The 21,245-nt window shown below is 32.8% G+C and overlaps 4 protein-coding genes and 1 non-coding gene across 6 annotated transcripts; 3 read left to right on the top strand and 2 right to left on the bottom strand.

The window, feature by feature from the left end:
* Positions 1-4,284: 4,284 nt before the first annotated feature.
* On the top strand, positions 4,285-7,397 carry LOC105179692 (methyltransferase-like protein 13). Of its 2 annotated transcripts, XM_011103342.2 has the most exons (3): positions 4,285-5,822; positions 6,009-6,208; positions 7,109-7,397. In XM_011103342.2, exon 1 carries the CDS (start codon positions 4,307-4,309, stop codon positions 5,651-5,653), a length of 1,347 nt encoding a protein of 448 aa, XP_011101644.1. In that variant the 5' UTR covers positions 4,285-4,306; the 3' UTR covers positions 5,654-5,822; positions 6,009-6,208; positions 7,109-7,397. The 2 variants fall into 2 exon arrangements, with proteins under 2 accessions (XP_011101644.1, XP_011101643.1); XM_011103341.2 differs by having other exon boundaries at positions 4,285-6,208.
* A 1,553-nt stretch (positions 7,398-8,950) lies between these two features.
* LOC105179691 (uncharacterized RNA-binding protein C1827.05c) lies at positions 8,951-12,266 on the top strand. The gene is made up of 8 exons (XM_011103340.2): positions 8,951-9,179; positions 9,348-9,462; positions 9,561-9,616; positions 10,997-11,044; positions 11,163-11,260; positions 11,466-11,535; positions 11,622-11,732; positions 11,953-12,266. Exons 1-8 carry the CDS (start codon positions 9,084-9,086, stop codon positions 12,001-12,003), a joined length of 645 nt encoding a protein of 214 aa, XP_011101642.1. The 5' UTR covers positions 8,951-9,083; the 3' UTR covers positions 12,004-12,266.
* Positions 12,267-13,120: 854 nt separating this feature from the next.
* On the bottom strand, positions 13,121-13,761 carry LOC105179690. Its single transcript, XM_011103339.2, has one exon. The coding sequence runs from the start codon at positions 13,631-13,633 to the stop codon at positions 13,181-13,183; it is 453 nt and encodes a 150-aa protein (XP_011101641.1). The 5' UTR covers positions 13,634-13,761; the 3' UTR covers positions 13,121-13,180.
* A 109-nt stretch (positions 13,762-13,870) lies between these two features.
* Positions 13,871-13,944, bottom strand: TRNAR-UCG. The gene has a single exon. It is a non-coding gene; the product is annotated as a tRNA-Arg (tRNA).
* Positions 13,945-18,875: 4,931 nt separating this feature from the next.
* LOC105179689 (cytochrome P450 77A2-like) lies at positions 18,876-20,649 on the top strand. The gene has a single exon (XM_011103338.2). It carries the CDS (start codon positions 18,910-18,912, stop codon positions 20,503-20,505), a length of 1,596 nt encoding a protein of 531 aa, XP_011101640.1. The 5' UTR covers positions 18,876-18,909; the 3' UTR covers positions 20,506-20,649.
* Positions 20,650-21,245: the final 596 nt, after the last annotated feature.

The raw sequence follows: 21,245 nt of genomic DNA, 5'->3' as shown, positions 1-21,245 counted from the left end.
ATTCGGGTCCATCAGACCCTATTATTTATTTATTTATAAATTTGATTAAAACAATAACCTTTCAATAATATCATTATATCATATTTATAAAGTTACGTCATGAAATTGCATATATGATGACATAAATTATATAAAGAGTCAATTATGTGACTGTATGACTTAGAGTGACTTTTCTAAAACAGATTAAGAGCCGAGTTCGTAAAGTGAATAATGTAGAAACTTTGAGCTAAAATATGAGATGAACTTAATCTGTAGAATATTACCCTTAGACATAAATAAGCAAGAAACCTAAAAAGCATCATATATAAGCTGGCCTTCAATCAAATTCCAGACCTTTTGGGCCTCGAGTCCCCTATATGTGGCTATTTTTTTTAATACATCAGTCTCATTTCAATCTTCTTCACATATTACAAGTTTAAGTTTTTTTAAATAAAAAAGAGCATAAATTGAAAATAATAAAAAATACAAGAATTAAAATGGAATTACTTTATATTTTTAATCACCTATGATAGCTGCGACTGATTTTAGTGATGGCTCCTCTCGAAAAAAAATATAATTTTTTATTATGGTAAATTAGAAAGGTTAAAAGTAGAAAATTATGACAGATACTAGTAACCGCAGCTGCAATGACTATTGGCCGTTGCTTTTGTATGCAAGCCAACACAATTTGCTACCCATGCCTCTTTTCGATCCGCTCACCAGGAGTCCATCCCACCCACCTCGAGATTCAAACAACTAATCCTTTCATTCTTTGCTCCGGTGCGGCAGGCCGACCTCTATATGGCACACTATTCTTCCTTTCCATTTGAGGGAACGACGGATAACACTGTTAAGTTTGTGGAAGCACGAGTCAATCAAGGGAGGTGAAGGGTTGTGGAATGTGGTGTTCTAATGATCGCTTCAAATTCATATTGGAATTTTCTTTTGCATTCAAAAATCCTTGATATCAATCTATTAATATTCTATTTATCGTTAAACACTATATAACATATCGAGTTGAAATTGTATCATTCATTAATGTACTTGCTTAATTAATTTTATAGGACATCATTTTCTATTTTCATGGAAGAGAGTAGCTCCAATAGTTTAATAAACATAGCAAATAATGGTGAAGACTATCCAAAGGATGAAGATATAATTCAATTACTGTTATTTTCCATGGATATGGTCATTATGATATCTTAGAAACTTTAGCAACTTGTAAAGTTAAATTTATCTAGACGTTCTACATTTTATTTGGTGGAATCAAAACTTATTTTATATAAAACATACCAAATCATAATTGAAAAATATTATTTTTTTTAGATACTTTTGTTTTTATGTACATTCACTCACGATATAAAATTTTGTAGCGCAAAATGAAATATAAACATATTACATGTATTTAACTGAACCAAAACTCTTGAACTAAGGTAAAATGGTGGGAAAATGTAAAATTGAAGTAGGTATTGAGTTCAACTCTCTCATACTTATAGTTATGGTGCCTCTCTTATTTTTCTTGTTGTTGCAATCTTTTTAATCACATGGTGGAGATCAATTTTTGCATGTACACTCAGTTCCAAAATGTTTCAAATTATTTTAGAATTCTCATATATATATTTATATTTATCTAAAATGTTCTAAATCATTTTAGAATCACTTTCAACTATATGTTTTCTGGACTTTTGTATAACACAATGAAACCACCAAACATTACTTGTCTGTAATAAAATGTAATTTTGAATGAAAGCTGGAGAAATTTTGGTGACATGTTTTCAAATTAAATATTTGTTTGTCCATGTGATTGCGCAGGTCAAATTAACGTTTCAAGAGTATATGTATATTTTTAATCTTTTGGCTTATTTTTCATTAATTCACTTTTGGGAGTACATTTGGGTTAAAATGCAATTACTTTGTGTTAATGGAAAAGTGCAAAAAAGTCCCTGTGAAAAATTAAAGTACAAAAAATTCCCTTCTAATTTAAAAAATGATGTAATTTACCTCTCCCGTCAATTTACAAAAGGAGGTAAATTGCATCATTTTTAAAGGATTAAATACATTTTGCACCTCTAAACTATGCATAAGTGCATTTACACCCCCTAAATTATAAAATGTAACAAAATAGCCCCTCATAATATTGATCAATTTTTTTATGACGATAATGACCTTATTATTTACACCCCTAAAATATGTCTATTGCAATTATTCTCCTAAATAATAATTTAAACACTACTCAAAGTTTATGATTTTTATTAAAAAATATAGAATTTGTATAAACTCTATAAATTTATAATTATTATATATTTTGCATAACTGGTAAAAGATTCACATAATTTTTGCTTCTGTTGTACGTATATTAAACTTTTTTTAAAAATAAATTATCATTATAATTTTAAAATATCAGATTAAACATATATATAAACATTGTACAATATACAAATTTATAATATAATTAATATATAATATCTTTAATTTTTTGAGTAATGATATGATACACTTTATTATGGAGACATGTAATTGAATAAAAATTTATAAATTATATCACATACTTTTTATATAATATTACATGCATTATGAAATTACACACATTTGCATGTACTTTTTTAACATATATTTTTTGTTTTGTAAAATATATTTTCATACATTGACCTTATAAATATTTTTTTGTATTACTTAATTTTATAAAAGGTTGTAAATTTCATATTATTTTCAAAATAAAATTTGAATAAAATTTCAAATCACTATAAATAATTTCGGTGGAGATTTTTTAATAAAATATATTTTAAATAGTAAAACAAAAAGTAGAGGGAGTTTGTAAGAAGGGCATTTTTATCCTATCAATACTAAACTATTTTGTTACAGTGTTTTTGTTAAATTTCATACTTTTTGGGTGTAAATGCAATTAAATGCATAATTCAGGAGTGCGTAATATATTTAACTATTTTTTAAATTACAATGGGATGAATTGCACTTTGTTTTTTCGCATGATATTTTTTTTTTTGGACTTTTTTCATTAGCATAGGAAGGTAAAATTGTATTTTATCCGATTAAATTTCACCAAAACTACAATTTATAGTTTTAGACAATGTAATTAATTTTCATTTAATTACCAAATAATTTTTTAATTTTTCATAACTCTGAGAAATGATGTTACTTTTAAAATTTAGCTAAAATGTGCATTTATATAATCTATTATGAAATTGTAAAAAAAAATCCAAACATCATAAATCATTGCTACCATAATTAATTATATAACCGTTGGACTGAACTAAGACTAAAGCTGAATAAAAAATCTATGTACATGAATATTTTGAAAGATTTGGATTTAATATTACATTGGGTTACTTATATTTTCTTTATAAAAGTTTATTGATGAAGCCTTTCTCGAACGGTTAGTTTGAGTTATCATAATCAACAGGTTGTGAATTTGAATCATATGAATGTGAATAGATACTATATAATCTATTTATAGCAGTAGTTTTTTGTTTCTTGATTTTCTTTAAATATGCTCGTTAATTTAAAAATATCGATTTAATCTTTTTAAGTTTTAATCTTATAGAAAGAAAAGATTTCTCAATAAAAATGTATCCATAGGGGTGAAGATCTTGCACTCCACTTTCAAACTAGAATTTTGTATTTTTTTTTAAAAGATAAAAGTACCATCATAATTATTTAAATTTTAAAAAATAAAATGATAATTTAAAATTTAAATAATAATAAGTAGAAAATCAAAAAAGCATATTGAACATAAAGATAAATTTAGATCATTTTACTAATTAATTCACCTTAAAAAATGAGTGAATTTTTAAATAAAAAAAATCAACAATACACTTATTTAAATTAAATATTTTTCAAATGAAAAAAATAATTTTTAAGTATCATTGGACATTGAAAAAAACTTGAATTATATTACTGATTTATTTATTATTATTATTTTTATGAATCTCTACCTAATAAACAATCCAACACATACCTAATTTAAAATTAAAATACATATACTTTTTATACTGACACCCTTGTGGTTATGTCAAAATATTCGAACATTTTATGCTTTTTTATAAAATTATAGTTACATTTCTAAAAGTTGTTATTGTAATATTTTTCAAAAAATGTTTGTAAGTTTGTTTTTAAAGAGGGGGTGTTTTGTAATTACAATTATAATTTTAAAAGATATTTATAATTTTATAATAGATGTGGAGCATTTCTGTATTTTAGTCTAAATTTAGGGGTGTCAAATGTAATTTATGTTGTAATAAAATATCGATAAATACATTTCAAATATCAATTTCGAGACCTTCTAATTGCTGACAACAATACAGTTGCAAGAATGATGTCTCTCAGTCCATCCACTTTCGAAACCATAGTTCCCTCCCGCTACGTCACCTTCATACTCCCCGATAGCCACCACCTCCATATCGCCGTCCTCGATTCCCCCGCCTCCTCCGCCGCCGGTGCCTTTACCGCCGCCATGTGGATCCCACCAGGCCGTGAATCCGACTGGATTTTTTCCACTTTCTCCGGCCACCTCCAGCTCCTCCTATCTTCCCCCACCACCGAACCTCTCTCCCGCCTTATCTTAGTTGGGAATTCCCCGTCCCACCCGCAGCCCACTTCCTATAATTCCACACTCCACCCCTCCTATTCAACAGCCCTCCAACAAAATCTGGCGCCTTTGCTATCAGCCCTAACCCCCAAATCAGCATTTCTTGGTGATGGTGAAAGGCCAGAAGTGCCCTTGTTGAGTTATGAAGATGAGGTGGTTAAAAGTTCAGTCTTGGAGGTTTGTCAGGGGCCTTGTGTTGGTGAAATGTTGATAGAAAACGTTGAGTTGGAGAATGATGGCTTTAAGGAGTTTAGGAGGAGGTTGAGGTTCAAGAGAATGCCGAATTTCGTGCAGTCCCAGATCAGGATTCGCCCAAAAGACGAATCTTGCTTGGAAAATTTGGATACTATGGAGTTTGAATTGGATAAGGGAGTGTTGGTTCAACCATATTTGAGTCCGATGGTTGCTGGCATATCAGTGATTAGTCAGTTCTTGGAGGGGCAATTGTGGGACGGGTTTAGGCCGAAAGCTTTGTGTTTGGGCGTCGGCGGAGGGGCTTTGCTTGGATTCTTGAGGGCTTATTTGGATTTTGAAGTTGTGGGAGTGGAAGAAGATGAGGTTGTGTTGGAAGTCGCCAAGAGATACTTTGGGCTGGGAAGTGATGAGTTAATTCATCTCTTTGCTGAAGATGGGTTTAAGTATGTTAAAAAGCTTGCAAAGATTGAAAGTGAGACGAGTAGGTTTCATGTTGTTATGGTTGATTTGGATTCAAATGATCCAACAATGGGTGTTTGTGCACCACCAAAGGAGTTTCTTAGGAAGTCTGTTCTTCTAGCAGCAAGAGCTGTTCTTCATGAGGAGGGAGTTCTCATTATTAATGCAATTCCTTCTAGCAAGTTATATTATGAAAGGTTGATTAGCAAGTTTCAAGATGCTTTTGAGGAGTTGTATGAGATTGATGTTGGAAATGGGGAGAATTTTGTTCTTATTGCAACAAAATCAAAAACTGAAAATGCTTTAGACTCCAATGAGGGTGCCTTTCTGAGTAAGTTGAAATTGACTGTTTCAAGATCTTATATAGATTCCATAAGAAAAATCCCAAAGAATGTTGATCCTGCATTCGACAAATAGCATCTTGAAGCATCGAATGACGCTTGGCTGAGTGAGTTCCCAAACTTTTGTTAAGCTGAGATGAGGCAAAGAGCTTGCCTTGAGTGAAACACAATGCAGTGGTTGTTTTCACATGTTGAGTTGTTGAACCTGCGAAAGCAAATATGGGCAGAGAAGACAGTATTGTTTGGTGAGAATTAATTGCTAGAAATTTAAGTTCTCTGGTATGCTCAAGATATTCTAAAGTATCCTATCAAACTTGCCATCAATGGACCTAATAACGCACTATATGAAGCGCACAGATGAATAATGAATGCAGGATATTATAGGATACAGGCACAGCAACCAACAACGGAATGTTTTGTTTTTGTACTAGATTCCAGCACTTGAAAAAGGTGTGGGAGATATCCAGGGTTCAACTCTTAATAGCTGATGCGTGAAAGAACAACAACAGAGACAAACAAACCAAGAATTGCTTATTGAAGATTGCGAATATGAGTCCACATGCTTGTTTTGCAGAGAGGGCTCTATGAAGTGCGGCAAGAGCTTTTATGCCTTTACCAAATGTTCTGTAAGGTACCTGGTGAATCAATAAATGTCCCTGCTTTTGGATTAGAAAACTAGTTACAGTTCAGCATGTCTCCAATCGTCTTGTACATTATCATAGATTTCAACCTTTCTTGTGTTAGCTTTCATTGTTTTATGGGCCTATATGATTATAGTTGTTTCACTAACTAGTCTTCCGAACTCTAAGGAGCCCCTGGCACTACACTCCTGCCGGTAATAGTTAGAATGACATTTTTCCTTATATTCTCAGGATCATGGTAAATTATTATACTTGTTATCTTAATGAAAAATCTTAAATCTTGCAATGTTAAAAACAGGCCTCATTATTAATGAGAAATCAGATGTCTTGTTATGTAGGACTAAAATGGTGAATTGACTTGTTGTGTCAACAAGTTCATTTTCATGGAAACTGCTTGGTCATTTACCCCAAATCCTTTTGATGAAATACGAGGATTCCAGACACAATAGAAAAACTCCTATTTGCCTTTCTTTGGTAATTCGAAAGCTCTATGTCAGCTGAAACCTAGTTCAGATAGACGAAATATGATCACCCATGTTAACATATTCGCAAAACCTTTGTTCTTTTCGTTATTCATTTATTTATCTTTTTATTTTTAGAGTCAGGTGGTGATGGAAGGATATCGAGAAAGTATAATTTCCAATCTGTTGTATTAATTTTATATGTTCTTGATTTTCGTTTCAACTTGGATTTGGTATTCTCTTCATTGTGTTTTCTTTTCGGTGATCATGATATAATATGTTAGATAGCTTAATCCTATCATTACAACTTAGCTCCAAATTGGATCAGCCGTCTCTTATACAGATTTCTGATAGATGTAAGCTCGCTCTTAGAAATTACATGATCTGTGACTGGATTCTTCTGATATGCAAAGTTTGCATATTGAACAGGACACCGAGAGCATACAAGTTTGAGTTGTGATCTAATACAAGGGGGGAAGATGGATGAACCAAGTTGATGCAAGTTTTCTGCAAGACTTCTCCAACTTGAGCTTTGGCTACTCATTCTGATCGATGGTACCATCCTCTTTTAACTTAAAATATTAACTGTTGTCACTCTTAGGAGCAACAGAAACGGCACTCCCCTCTACATCCCGTGCAGGTTATTGTTTGGTAACATTAGTTTCGTCTTTCTGATAGTTTTTGGTGATTTTTGTTTTATTTATGACGAATGGAATGACCACAGTTCAAAAACCATGCTGCTTAATTTTTGTATCTGATTATTTTTCAAAGATTTAACAAACCTACTGACAAAATTCAAAAGCAATATCCTTGGTTTCACTAAGGACTATTTGAGTTACCTGTAGATGCAGCACTTGGTCGGGCACTCGATGAAAGTCAGTCCTGGAGCAGAAGAATGTGTATCAGGCTATCATACATTTCAAGCACTTAAAAGTCGGGGTTTAATACACTTTGCATCCCGAATTATGGTTCTTGTTGCAAACACACCCCCGAACTATCAAGCATAACAAAATGGTCCTCATCGTTACCATCCGTTAGCCTTTTTACTACCGGTTATTTGATGTGTCAATGCTTTACGTGTATCCTGGGGTTGCACTAGCCATTGGAAGTTGCCGACAATTATACTCGTAAACCAAAATTATAAACTAGTAATGTACGGCATATTTTATGTGTGTGCATAATTTTTTTAATATTATTTGAAATATTAATAACTTTTTATTATTTAATTAACATATCCAAAATTTTAATAAATTAATATTAGGTTTGTAAATAGTTGTGCAAAAAAAAAAATGTGCAAGAAAATAAAAATACAAAATAACTATTTAAAGATAGTGGGGAGTTAAAAATTAGATAAATAAATAAAAAATAAATTAATATTAAAGAAAAAAGAATATTATAAAAAAGAAAATAATAAAAAGGTGTTCTCCTTTAATATATTGCACAGATGATGACACATAATCTCATGAAAAATTTGCTAGGGCTGTACAAATCGGTTAACCGAACCGAATGGAACTGAATTTTCGGTTCGGGATTTTTGAAAACCGAAAACCGAACGGAAATGGTTTGATTCGGTTCGGTTTAAAAAATAAAAAAAATTATTTTTTTAAAATAATATATATATAAATAATTGTGATATTTTTTCAATTTTATCCAAAAATATAAATACCAAAATAACAAAATTAAATTCTAATTTAATAGTACAAGTCACGAGTGTACATTAATAATAATATATATTAATAATATTAATCTTAGTATATAAATATAATATAATATATATAATATTTATATATAATAAATATTTTATTTAATATAATATTTAAAAAATTGGTTTTCGATTCGGTTTGGTTAACCGACCGGTCACCAAAAAATCGAACCGAAAACCGAATTTTTTAAGAAAAAGAATAGATGATCGAACTGAAATTTTCTGTTCGATTCGATTCGGCCGATTAAATCGATTTATGTACACCCCTAAAATTTGGTAGCTGCATAAATTGGAAAGTAAGAATTTTCATCATCTACGAATTATTTTCTTTTTAATTGATTCGCAAATTTATTTCAAGAAAATCAAATATATGGAGGCTTGACCCTGGAATTTGTAATAAAGAACTCCAAATTGGATGAGGTAAACCACTTTATACCCTAATCAAATAAATCCTTAATTATAATTTTTTTTCCTTAAATTTGAAGAGATAAAATATAGCTACTTAAATTGATGCAATTGTAAAGACGAAGGACGAAAACTGTAATATCCTTTATATTATGACCTATACTAAAATGTTTCCCCGTTCCCATAGTTAGGGTTTAGGAGGCTTTCTCTCCCTGAGCTGCGCCTGGTAACGTAATCTCATAATTCTTAATTGCTCATACCTATTAATTTTTACGAACACAAATTGCTACAAGGAAAATGGGGGCAAAGGCTAAGAAGAAAGCAGTGATGAAGAATTTGAAGAAGGCCTCAGCTCAATTTTCTACTTCCAAAGATGCGACCCCTGATTTTTTGGTGTGTTGTTTCTGCCTTTTTCTCGGTTAATTAATTAAATTCAGTCTTATTTATATGTATAAGTCCTCGTATGTGTTTGTTTGCCTTTTGGGGTTTTATTTTATGATTAATTTTGTAAGAGGTATGTGAAGTAATTCGGTTTTCGTGATTTATGTGGGAAAAATTTAGCCATTGGAGGGCGGCCCTGCCAGGGATCTTCTAAAAGTTGAAGATAGAGAGAATAAAGCAACAGTTCTGTATATTGGGAGAATCCCACATGGGTTTTATGAGAATGAAATGGAAGGTCTGTTGCAAGTCTTTCTCCCCGTGTTTGCAGTAATTCACTGTATGGTATTGTATGTTGGGAACACGATTCAATGTACTAATGATTGGTTCGTGCAGCTTTTTTTAAACAGTTTGGTACAATTAAGAGACTCAGAATTGCAAGGAATAGGAAGGTTGGTTCCTTGTTTCATTGGCAGTTTGTTTTGTATTTTATTATATGGATTTCCACCAACTATCTAGTTCCGTCAAAACTGATGGTTGATTTGAATGGTTGTTTTCCGCTGAGACTGCATGATGGTTCCTTGCATCATCAAGCGGTATATAGCATTCGTTGCATTTACCAAGCTGTGATGTTGGAAAGATTGGACTCTGGATTATTCTTTCACTAAGTGAGACGGATTTTGTTTTATCAAGATGTTAGTGTGTTACTATATTATAATATGTTGCATGGATTAGAGGAGAGTGATAATTATTTGGAATAGAGTGGATTGCATTAGAAGAAGGGATCCTAATCTTTTTGATGGAGAGCTTTTGATGCCAATTAGATTGTCTGCTTTATCTGGTATCGCTCGACATAAGATTCTACCCTTTTTATCTGGTATTCATTACCATGTTAGGTTAATATACATTGAACAGGTGAATGGAATAAGAGAAACTGAACTTGGGGTGTGTAGATGGTAGATTGAGCTGCATCCTGTTGTCTAGAAAAATTAGCCATCATATGGTCCCATTGTATTTACTGTTGTACTTGTCCCTGCTTTTTGCCTTTTTTTAAATAATTTCTGGCACTGATATCATCATGTTCAAGCAACTTATACACTAGCTTCTGTTAACGGTATCTGATCCTTCCCACTCTCTGCTAGAAGATATGTTTCTCTCTCCACGGTTTTTGTTTCAGTTAGAGAACATGTGTTTAGAATTAATTCCAGGAAGATGAGTTGAATGTTTGGTTAGAGCTTTCTAGGAGGTCGATTGAAATAAAATTGTTCCTGTTGTGCCTCTGAAGGGTGAAGTAGTGCAAATCCCTCGCTCTTTTGGGGGCTTTATGCACTGTTGTACTTTGCTTTGCAGCATAATTGCTTTTCATCTTTGATTGTTCGGATTAACTGAATTGGCTATTGAATCTGTTGCCTCAAAAATTCACTTGTAAATCATGCAAGCAGGAAGAATCTGTGACTGCAACCGATTTTGTTAAGTACAAAATTCATGAGATGCAAATTGAAGTTTTCATCTATAGTTGAAAAAGAATTTATCTGACCTTCTGCTATAGATTTTTGGTATTACTGTTATTGGAATTTGAAAATGCACGAGGCTGCAATGTTATCAACTTTTTAATGCTTTTGTTAAACAAATTAATATCAAATGATTAAATAAGTGTGTTTCTGGCATCAATCTTTTAACGTTTCAAGTGCAAAGTGTAAAATTCTAGAATTTTGTTTTCATATGCATGTGGAGCTTCTTTGGTGTCGTTGTATGTGTCATTGGGACAAGGCATGTCATTATCCTTTCACTTACTCTATTAATTTCTTTTTCCTCCTTTTCACTTCTGGCAGACAGGAAAGTCGAAGCATTTTGGGTTCATTGAATTTGAGTCTCCTGAGGTTGTACATTTCTAGAAAAGATATTAATAGCTATAAAGTCTTTCTATTTCTTCACATGGTTTGGACCTGTTTGACCTTTCCTAATCCTTGTTCGCTGCTCCTTTTCTTACTACTGCAGGTCGCAAGAGTTGTTGAAGAATGCATGCATAATTATCTAATGTATGAGCATCTGTTGCAAGTTCGCGTTGTTCCTCCTGCACAAGTTCATCCAAAATTGTGAGTAATTATCACTGCAAGTATGCTTGGTCCTCATTCTCAAGCATTCATGAAGATTCTTTCTTTTCTTGTTTAAGTAATTCATAATGTATATATTTAGCAATCTGCTTTGGTAGAAAATGTATACTTTGGCCACACGGAACCTGAAGCATGTCTTTTATGGATTCTTTAGAATTCTAAGGATTTTGTACCTACATCTTTGCAGATGGAAAGGTGTAAACCGATGGTACCAACCCTTGGATTGGGTTCAAATTGAAAGAAAGCATCATGATAAGGTGCAGATGATGGTTTAAATTTCGTCCTTTTACTTTATGCCACTTCCACTTAATTTTAGTCCTATTGATTGAACTGTAATATCCAGGAACGAACTCTGGAACAGCAGCAGAAGTTAGTTGCAGGAATAATGCGAAGGGACCAAAAGAGACGAAAGCGGATCGAGGCTGCTGGCATTCATTATGAGTGCCCAGAAATAGTAATGATGATATATCTTCTTCTGTTTTCTTCTCCAATATTGTGTCCTTCATATTTGCATAATACTTCACTTGTATTGGCCCCATTTATTAAAACCAGAAAAACAAAAATATTAATTTTTGCAACAGTCCAACCGAACTGATCTTTTAGTTTGTTCAAGAATGTCGCATCCTTAACAAACTCCGGTCAGATTTATTGACAATTTTTTGTACCTTCTGCAGGTCGGATGTATCCAACCCACTCCAAAGAAGATTAAGTTTGACGAGGAATAGGTCTTTCCAGGCATACCAGAAGGAAGCACACCGTTTCTACAAACCATGCACTCAAATTTTGATCATCCATACCTTCTATTTAACTCAGTCTAGACGGTTGCTCATCACAGTTACATTAATCACTTGTGATAAAATTCTGTAATTATTCCCGTTGTTCTGTTGACGTGCCAAGGGCAGCCAACTTCCTTTGAATGTTTGGACGCAACGTGAAGAATATATACTATTTCAAGTTAATATGTTTGATAATTTGATTTTTGGTAGCATTGATAGTTCTGGCTTTTTAACTTTTCGGGGCTTTGTTATGAAAGAACTATAAGAGTAGTCTCAGGAATCTTGGTTTGATTCTTGTTGCTGATCAAACTTTGTTAAAATCCTGTAAACTGAAATGTTGAAACATGGAATTGTCCTCTTGATTGAATTCAATGCTAGTTGTGTTCAAAAATTAAGTCTGAGTAACAAGTAGGCTGCTTCAATTTTGATTTTCCGCTTAGAAATCTTAAGCCAGTGTTCCTTCCAAGTTACAGAACTATGGCCCTGTTTGTTTCTTCTGAATTTCACTATGATGACTGCAAGTACATTGCGTCCCAACTCATGATGGTAACTTTCATACTCACTTTCGAAGAAAATCATAATACCAACATGAAAAGAAGTAAATTTATGTCTGATTAGTGTTATATGAGACTCGAATATTACTGTCTTATTTTACACACGCATAAAATGTGATTTGGTAAATTTGCACATGCAATGAATGTGACAAAAGTGTAAAAATTTCTTCAGCAACATCGCCTGAAAAAACAAACAATTTTTAATATTACTGCATTTTCTTTTCCTCAATACTTTTTGTTCATTTTTCCAATGTATATATATATATATATATATATATTAATTTATTACCAAAATCCAACATTACTCAACTTATATATATATATATATATATATATATATATTAATTTATTACCAAAATCCAACATTACTCAACTTTAGAGGCTACTATTGATTGGTAATAAGCAAAATATTATACTCACAAAAATGGGATTCCTTTGATTAAAAATGTTCATACTCAGAGAAAATTGACATAAAAATTCAATAATTCTTCCATCATTGCCCAAATCATATATACACACTGAAGCCAAACTTCATTCTCCCAAAAATTTATAAGAAAAAGAAAAAATGAAAATCAAAGAAGAGTAATAAGAATAAAGATGAGAAGAACAGCAACAATGGTGTATTTGAGAGCAGCAATCAGAATGGCCGCCGATATCACAAACAGCTGCCACAACACCTGAACGCTGGCCCAAGTCAGGAGCCCCGTCAATCCCACGGCCACCAAGTTATCCGGGTCCGGGTCCAGCACCAGATCCACCCACCTCAGATTCAATCTCGCCCGTCCATTCTTCACCTTCTCCTCCTCTCCGTTCCCCGTCGGCGGCCCGCCATCTTTGTTCTCGTTGTTACCATTTTGCGCATGAATTCGGAACTGTTTCCGGTTTGGTGATGGAGATTTTCGCAGGGTCGTCGAAATTGAGAAGAAATTAGGGTTTTGTAGGGGAGGAATTGGATTTGGAGGGAAAGGTTTGGATTTTAAGGGGAAATCAAGAGGTGAGAGTGGGGGGGGTCTCAACCCTAACATGGGATTCAAATTTCAGGGGCTTCTAATTAAAGACTGAGAATTAATTTGGGGAAGAATATTGCATGTGTATATGTATAGAGAAAATAAGGGTTGGAGCAACGATGAACAAATGTACACTCTGTAATGCGTAAGGTCCAATATCAGCTATGCAGGTTCCTTCAATTAATATTATTATTATTTTTAATTTTTAAAAGAAAAGGAAGAAAGTGAAAACTAAATATGAAAAAGGGTATTCATCGACCACAGTGGGAGTCGAACCCACGACCTTTTGATCCGAAGTCAAACGCGCTAATCCACTGCGCTATGCGGTCCCGATGTTGTAATGACTATGATTTAATAATTATATACAAGAAATCAATCAATTTTTCGTAGTTTCAACTATGATCAAAGTACTTATCATAATTTTAAAAATTATATGCATTTTCAATCATGTAATGATACCCCTTCTGTATTTTAGTTCTTGATTTTGTTAAGTTGCAAAATAATCATGTACTCTTATTTTTTTAATTAACTTCTCGATTCAAGGACATATGCCGAAAATATTAACATTGACTTGAAAATGGCACGTGCATTGCATGTGCTAGTAAAAAATTGGACATTCTCACCTTATTGACTATTTTTGGTGTATTTGGCATCTTATTAATAAACTTTTTACCAATATTTTTAGCCGTGACTAATTAATTTTCACACGTGCTACTTTGCGATTGATGTTAAAATTTTCGACCAAATTTTATCCTTTATCTATAAATTAAAAAAAATATTAATTTGCCCATTTTGCAACCTTACAGAATAAATAATTAAAATATAAAAAAGGTACATATAATTATAGGACCAAAAATGAATTTGAACCCGACGTTAATCGTAACAAAAACTTTTACCTAGACTTTTAGCTATGACTAATGTTTGGCCTTAACTACTGAAACATTGGCCGATATTAGCTGTTGTGGAGCTGTAAATCATTATTGTTCACCTTGAGTTTTCATTTTTGGCCATAATAATAATTTCTTGCAGTGATTGGATCATCAATTTGGTTCTATTTGAGGTAAATATATTATATATAGGTGTATCGTATCCTAATTTTTTTTAAAATTTTCATGTCACAGCGCCCGTATCATATCATGTATGTATCCATACATCATAAATCAATGCTATGCAAACACCATAAAAAAAATAACTGAAATAGTTTGGTAGGCAGGTAGCTGATAGAGTACTCATCCATTATTATTTAATTAGTAGTGTAATAAATGGAAGCAGAGATGATGAAGACAACAATTGACAGAGAGAAAAGTCTGCCTTCTTTCTGTCTCTGAATCCAAACATTATATGAAGTCTGTTATTGTACTGTTGAAGTAATTACAGTTCTCATCTGCATATACATATATTCAGGTTTAGTTTCTGCATGCCTTGTAACACACACACACACACACATATATGTTTGTGTGAATTTCGTACTTTTTGAAAATTTATATGTACTTCACATCAACATATATATATATATATATATATATATAATGTGGTTGACAAGGTGAATGGGGTAGAAGATTAATGTGGGAGTAGGGGGTTGTAATGAGCCACATGTCAAGCTTATATATATCACATGCATGCAACCAACTTCACTCTTCTCTTGTCTTCATCTCATTAAATTCTTATACCTACACATATGTATATATGTATGTACGTATAGTTGTTATCTCTTCATTACACGTACGTTTAGTCATATATATCCCATCAAGAAGACAATTAAATTTGTCGAATGTTTTAAATTTTGGAGTTATTTTAAAAAATTCTGCAAAACAAAGGACTTAAAGTGAGTTTTCTTTCTTCGGTTTTTGGGATCATTTTAAGAATTCTATAAAGTAGAAGACTAAAAATGCTGAATTATATATATTTTATGGGACTAAAAGTATAATTTTATCTGTTTATGTCATAATATGTTCTAGATTTATTACGCAAGTTCTAGAAGTTAGTCAAACTCTTCCAGAAGTCGTGTAGTATATCGTGTGTCTTCCGAAGCCGTGACTATGTTGTAAAAGTAGTTATTGAATCAATTTCAATGATTAAATTTTTTATACTTTTTTTGTTTAGTGGTATTAGGATGGTACGTACCATCTCAAAGTGCCCAAATTTCAACTATAGTATTGGTATTGAGACATTTGTGAAATTTTGTGCCGCTTATTTGGTTAATTTGGTAGCAATTCTGTGTTTATGAATAATGATAAATGCCCATAAATGAACTCTTACATTTGCTAGAGAATTCATAATTTTTTCAAATAATATGATATAATAATTATAATTAAACAAAGAGAAGATACTATTTTCCGTTTGTAATTTAAGGCTTTTTCACTTTTTATCCTATTGGTTACGAAATTATCACTTTTGGTCCTGTAATTTTAAAAAAATAGCAGTATTGGTCCCGTGACACCTTTACTTTAAATGTTTAACGGAAAGACCACTTGGCTGTTAAGTGCATGAGATAAAAAATGCTATTTTTTTTTTTCTTAAAATTTTGGGACAAAAAGTGAGAATCCTGTAACATATGGCACCAAAAGTATAAAAGCTCTAAAGGCTACGTGTCGTATTCCATTAAAATAAATATCGAAAGTGTATCATAGGATAAAAATGTTACTTTTTAGAAGTTATATGACAAAAAGTGAGAATCCTATAATCAATGAGATAAAAAATAGTACCAAAATTAAGAAAACTTGACATGTTTAGTCATCCTAAAGAGTCCCTCTGCTTTATCAAATTTATAGGACTAATTGTGTTGAGTTTTTTCAATCACTACAAGAAATGCTCAATAGCTATGAAGTTTGTTTATATTAAAATCAGAATCGAGCTAATTAGAAAATAAAATAAGTTTCATTACTAATCTATATTATTTAATATATCATAAACAATTTGTTGCAAAATTCGCTATTAAATAAATTTTTATTGCTAAATCCATTAGCAAGTAAATATTTTATATTAAATAATATAAATTTTAGCAATGAGAATTTTACTTGCTAATTAGCTCGACATTACTTTCATTGCTTTATATTGAGCCATTTTTTTTATAGTGAATTTCACTACAATTTTAAAAGTTCCATAAAGCATAAGAGTAAGAGGGTGTTTGGCTAAGCTTATAAGCTTCTCAAAACATCTTATAAGATGTTTGAGAGCTTATAAGCTCTAATAAAGTGTTTGAATTTTTTTTTAATGTATGTATTACGGACTGAAAATTGTAGTAATTATATATCGATTGATTAGAAATATCGATATATTTTCAAAAAATATAAATAACGAAAATGATTTGTAAGTACTTAATTAAATTGGTTGAATTTTTCTATCTCGTATTTAGTTATTTAATCAGGCTGCAGGTTAATTAAGGTATCATTCATCAAATGATTAAAATGATACATATGACTCTAATACTTAGAAATTTAAATAGTTTTTCCAAATTAAATATCTAAATTCTAAAATGATAGATGTAACTATTTTTAGCCTGCATTCTATTTACGTCATATATAAATGCAAAATATGCTTCCCAATGGATCAAGCAAATTTAGATTCTCCTTCAATGAAAAGTTACAAGACATGTCTTAGCCCAGCGATAGATAAAGTCCTATAAATAAGTTTGAAGTCATAATTTGAGTCCCACAAGAAGAATGTCGATATTTGTCTTACTTAATGTGAATTTATTACACTAAGAATTTATTTATTGATATCGATATGATATGCCATTGCTTTTTCTATATAAAAATAAAATACTTACAGAGCATAAAAGAAAGGTGAAAAAAAAAACATAATTTTAGTTCTGTAAATTAGGGAGTTGACATTTTTCGTCCATGCATGAATTGATTTTTATAATTTAGTCCCGTATCTTTAAAATTTTGGTAATTTTAATAGTTGACTGAAAAATTACATGTGACTTGTAAATGACCTAAATCTTGCGTTCAATGTTGGGTTGAGATTTTTGATCCTGCACAGATTAATTTATAGTACTAAAATTAGAATTTAATTAGGCCATGTACACGCCAATGTAATTTTCATGCCAAAAACGACAAAAAATATTAAAATTTTAAAATTATATGACTAAATTATAAAAAATAATTCACATAAAATCAAAAAATCATTCTTAAAATTATTGGACTAAAATTGTATCTTTTCTCCCAAGAAAGTTGAATCAGCAAAGCTATATATATATATGTGTGTGTGTGTGTGTAAGACATGGAGAAGGGCAGCGCAGCAACATCTAACTTTTGGTCTGCAAATTTAATGAGCGGAGAAAGTGGTTGAAGCTGTGATTAATAGCACTCTTGTCACCCACCGTTTTCCACCTCCCAACTCCCTCTCGGAAATTTTTGTTGGAATAAATTTGACTAATTAAATTAATTATAGAGCAAGTATGATGTGATTAATTATTTTTTTAAGTTATACTTATCACACAATAAATATATTATACTTGTCATATAATTAATTTAAATATGATAGAGTCGTGTCCGAACTAAAATTCGCCTCCTTCTCCTTCATTTATACTTCTCTACTTTTACTTTTCCTTCTAATTTAAATATTCTACATATTTTAGTCTTGTGTATAATTATAATCTTATATTTATATTTCGTATATATAATATTATATATCACGTATATTAAATATTTCTTTTTAAAGTAAGATATTAATTATATATCAATTAATTTGGATATTGTGCTCTAATTTTGTATTTTATTTTATCTTTTATTACTTGTATGTATATATACATATATATTATTGCATGTATAAAATAAACTTTATTTATATATTCAAATTACAAAATATTTTCAATACATAGCATGCTTATATTGTAAAATTATTAATAGAAAATCATAATAGAGAATTCGGAATAAATTTTATTATTTTTGAACCCTAATCACCTATAATACGAACATTTAATACATTTTCTCGTAAATACGATCGATGGCAGGACATACCGTATCTACAAAATATTAGATTTGTAAATAGATACGGAAGAAATATTATGAAATAAAAACAAAAAAAAATTATTTTTTTTGTATATATGTATGTAACAAGTTAACAACTACTCCATTTTGTATATTCTATATTTACACAATTTATCAGAAAATATTAGGCTAATTTGATTACAAAAATAGTTGAAAAAAATGATTGAAATTTGGAAGGGTTTGTTAATTGTAAGCAGAGCATTAAACACCCACAGTTTTTCCCTTTTCTGGTGAGAAATTTCAATAGCCTTAATTGATCCCACCTGTAAAATCAAGCTCTTATCTGTTAATATACACTCCATGGCTTCATCTCCTTTCTCCATTCCCACATCAAACACCTTTCTCTCTGTCTCTCCCATGGATTCTCTCTCTTCTTCTCCGCTTTCCCCTTACTATCACCTCATTTTTACTGCATTTGCGTTCCTCATTTCAGCCTTGATCTTCGTCTTCTCCCGCAAATCTACAGCCAAGAAGCTCAATCTGCCGCCGGGGCCTCCCGGGCCGCCGGTGGTCGGCAACCTGTTCCAGGTCGCGCGCTCCGGGAAGCCATTCTTCCAATATGTTCGCGAGCTGCTTCCCAAGTACGGTCCCATTTTGACGCTGAAGATGGGCACGAGAACCATGATTATCATCAGCAGTGCTGAGTTGGCCTACGAGGCTTTGATCGAGAAGGGCCCGATTTTCGCCAGCCGGCCGAGGGAGAACCCGACGCGGACCATCTTCAGCTGCAACAAGTTCACCGTCAATGCCGCCGTCTACGGCCCCGTGTGGCGGTCCTTGCGGCGGAACATGGTGCAGAACATGCTCAGCACCGCCAGGGTCAGGGAGTTCCGCCGGGCGCGGGAGGTGGCGATGGATAAACTTATTGACAGGCTTAAGGCGGAGGCGGCGGCCAACGACGGCCTCGTTTGGGTGCTCAAGAACGCCAGGTTCGCAGTGTTTTGCATACTCTTAGCCATGTGTTTCGGCGTGGAAATGGACGAGGAGATGATTGAAAAAGTGGACCAGATGATGAAAACTGTGCTCATCGTTCTTGATCCGAGATTGGATGATTATCTCCCACTCTTGAGCCCATTTTTCTCCAAACAGAGAAAAAGGGTTCAAGAAGTGAGAAAAGAGCAAATCGAAACCCTCGTCCCTTTGATCGAAAAGCGGCGGAACGCCATACAGAACCCTGGTTCTGACAAAACTGCTGCGTCATTCTCGTACCTGGACACCCTCTTCGACCTCAAAATTGAAGGGAGAAAATCAGCTCCGTCCAACCCGGAGATCGTAACCCTCTGCTCGGAATTCCTCAATGGCGGCACCGACACCACCGCCACCGCCATCGAGTGGGCGGTTGCGAGGATGATCGAGAACCCGGAAATCCAGACCCGACTCTACGATGAGATCCGATCGACAGTCGGCGAGAAACGAGTCGACGAGAAGGACGTAGAGAAGATGCCGTACTTGAACGCCGTCGTAAAGGAGCTCCTACGCAAGCACCCACCAACCTACTTCTCACTGACGCATGCCGTCACTGAGCCCGCGAAGTTGGCGGGTTACGACATCCCGACAGGCACAAACGTCGAGTTTTTCTTGCCGGGTATTTCAGACGACCCGAATATATGGACCAACCCGGAGAAGTTTGACCCGGATCGGTTCTTTGCGGATCGGGAGGACGCGGACATAACGGGTGTGAAGGGAGTGAAGATGATGCCGTTCGGGGTGGGGCGGAGGATCTGCCCCGGGTTGAGCATGGCGACGGTGCATGTGAACTTGATGTTGGCCCGAATGGTGCAGGAATTTGAGTGGGCGGGTTACCCGGATAAGGGGAAAGTGGACCTTAGTGAGAAGCTTGAGTTCACTGTAGTGATGAAGAATAGCCTGAGAGCCAAGATCAAGGCAAGGGCATAGTGGTAATTAAACATATGGGTTGCTGCTTATAAGATATATTGTGGTTCAAGTTTATAATTACAGGTTGCCCTAAACATTTTCTTGATTTGTATTTTGTTCAAAGATGTTTGGTTGGTTTCTCTTTAAGGGTTTTGATATTTGTAATTTTTGATTTCATATTTAAGGGGGCTTTTCTTTTCTTTTCTTTTTTTGTGTGTGTTTTAATTTCTCTCTTTGTTTATTAACTAATTTATCTATATATTGATAGATTTCGTTTTATAATTTTAGCTCAATTTAGTCGATCTAAGATTACGTATTTTTTCTTAAATATCAAGAATAAAATTTGTATTCATTCCTGACGTTTCGAATCAATTGTAACTTTTATATTTCTTTTTGTTTAAACTTTTCTTTTTTTGGTTTTGGCCCTTTGTAGATATTATTGTGAAATTTTGTTTTAGGACAAGTGACTAAATTACCCTTCTCCTAAAACTTTTACTTATTAAGACAACATCATATTAATTAATTGATTCTCGACTTTTGATACCAATTATGCAATTTCGTTATTTCATTGTCAAAAAAGAGAAGAAAAAAGCAAACCCCATTATGCGTTTCAACTATCGGTTTTGTGACTTCTCCACTATAAAAAATTGGGGATTTGTGGCTGTTTTAAAACTCACGGTTTTTGTTATGTATTTATAATGAATTGGATATGATAACGTCATGAAAGGGTTGAAAAGATTTACTTTTTTTTGCAATAGCAT

This window comes from Sesamum indicum, unplaced genomic scaffold (assembly GCF_000512975.1).
Source record: "Sesamum indicum cultivar Zhongzhi No. 13 unplaced genomic scaffold, S_indicum_v1.0 scaffold00190, whole genome shotgun sequence".
In the NCBI taxonomy this organism is placed as follows: domain Eukaryota; kingdom Viridiplantae; phylum Streptophyta; class Magnoliopsida; order Lamiales; family Pedaliaceae; genus Sesamum; species Sesamum indicum.
The sequence above is the reverse complement of the archived record's forward strand: the minus strand, read 5'-3'. Positions and strand labels throughout refer to the sequence as shown.

Excerpts from the sequence above, each read along its gene's own strand:
- LOC105179692 (XM_011103342.2), top strand. The coding sequence starts at position 4,307 with ATGATGTCTCTCAGTCCATCCACTTTCGAAACCATAGTTCCCTCCCGC.
- LOC105179691 (XM_011103340.2), top strand. The coding sequence starts at position 9,084 with ATGGGGGCAAAGGCTAAGAAGAAAGCAGTGATGAAGAATTTGAAGAAG. Across the intron at positions 9,180-9,347 it reads ATGCGACCCCTGATTTTTTG|CCATTGGAGGGCGGCCCTGC; the intron begins GTGTGTTGTTTC and ends GGAAAAATTTAG. Across the intron at positions 11,261-11,465 it reads GCACAAGTTCATCCAAAATT|ATGGAAAGGTGTAAACCGAT; the intron begins GTGAGTAATTAT and ends ACATCTTTGCAG.
- LOC105179690 (XM_011103339.2), bottom strand. The coding sequence starts at position 13,633 with ATGTTAGGGTTGAGACCCCCCCCACTCTCACCTCTTGATTTCCCCTTA.
- LOC105179689 (XM_011103338.2), top strand. The coding sequence starts at position 18,910 with ATGGCTTCATCTCCTTTCTCCATTCCCACATCAAACACCTTTCTCTCT.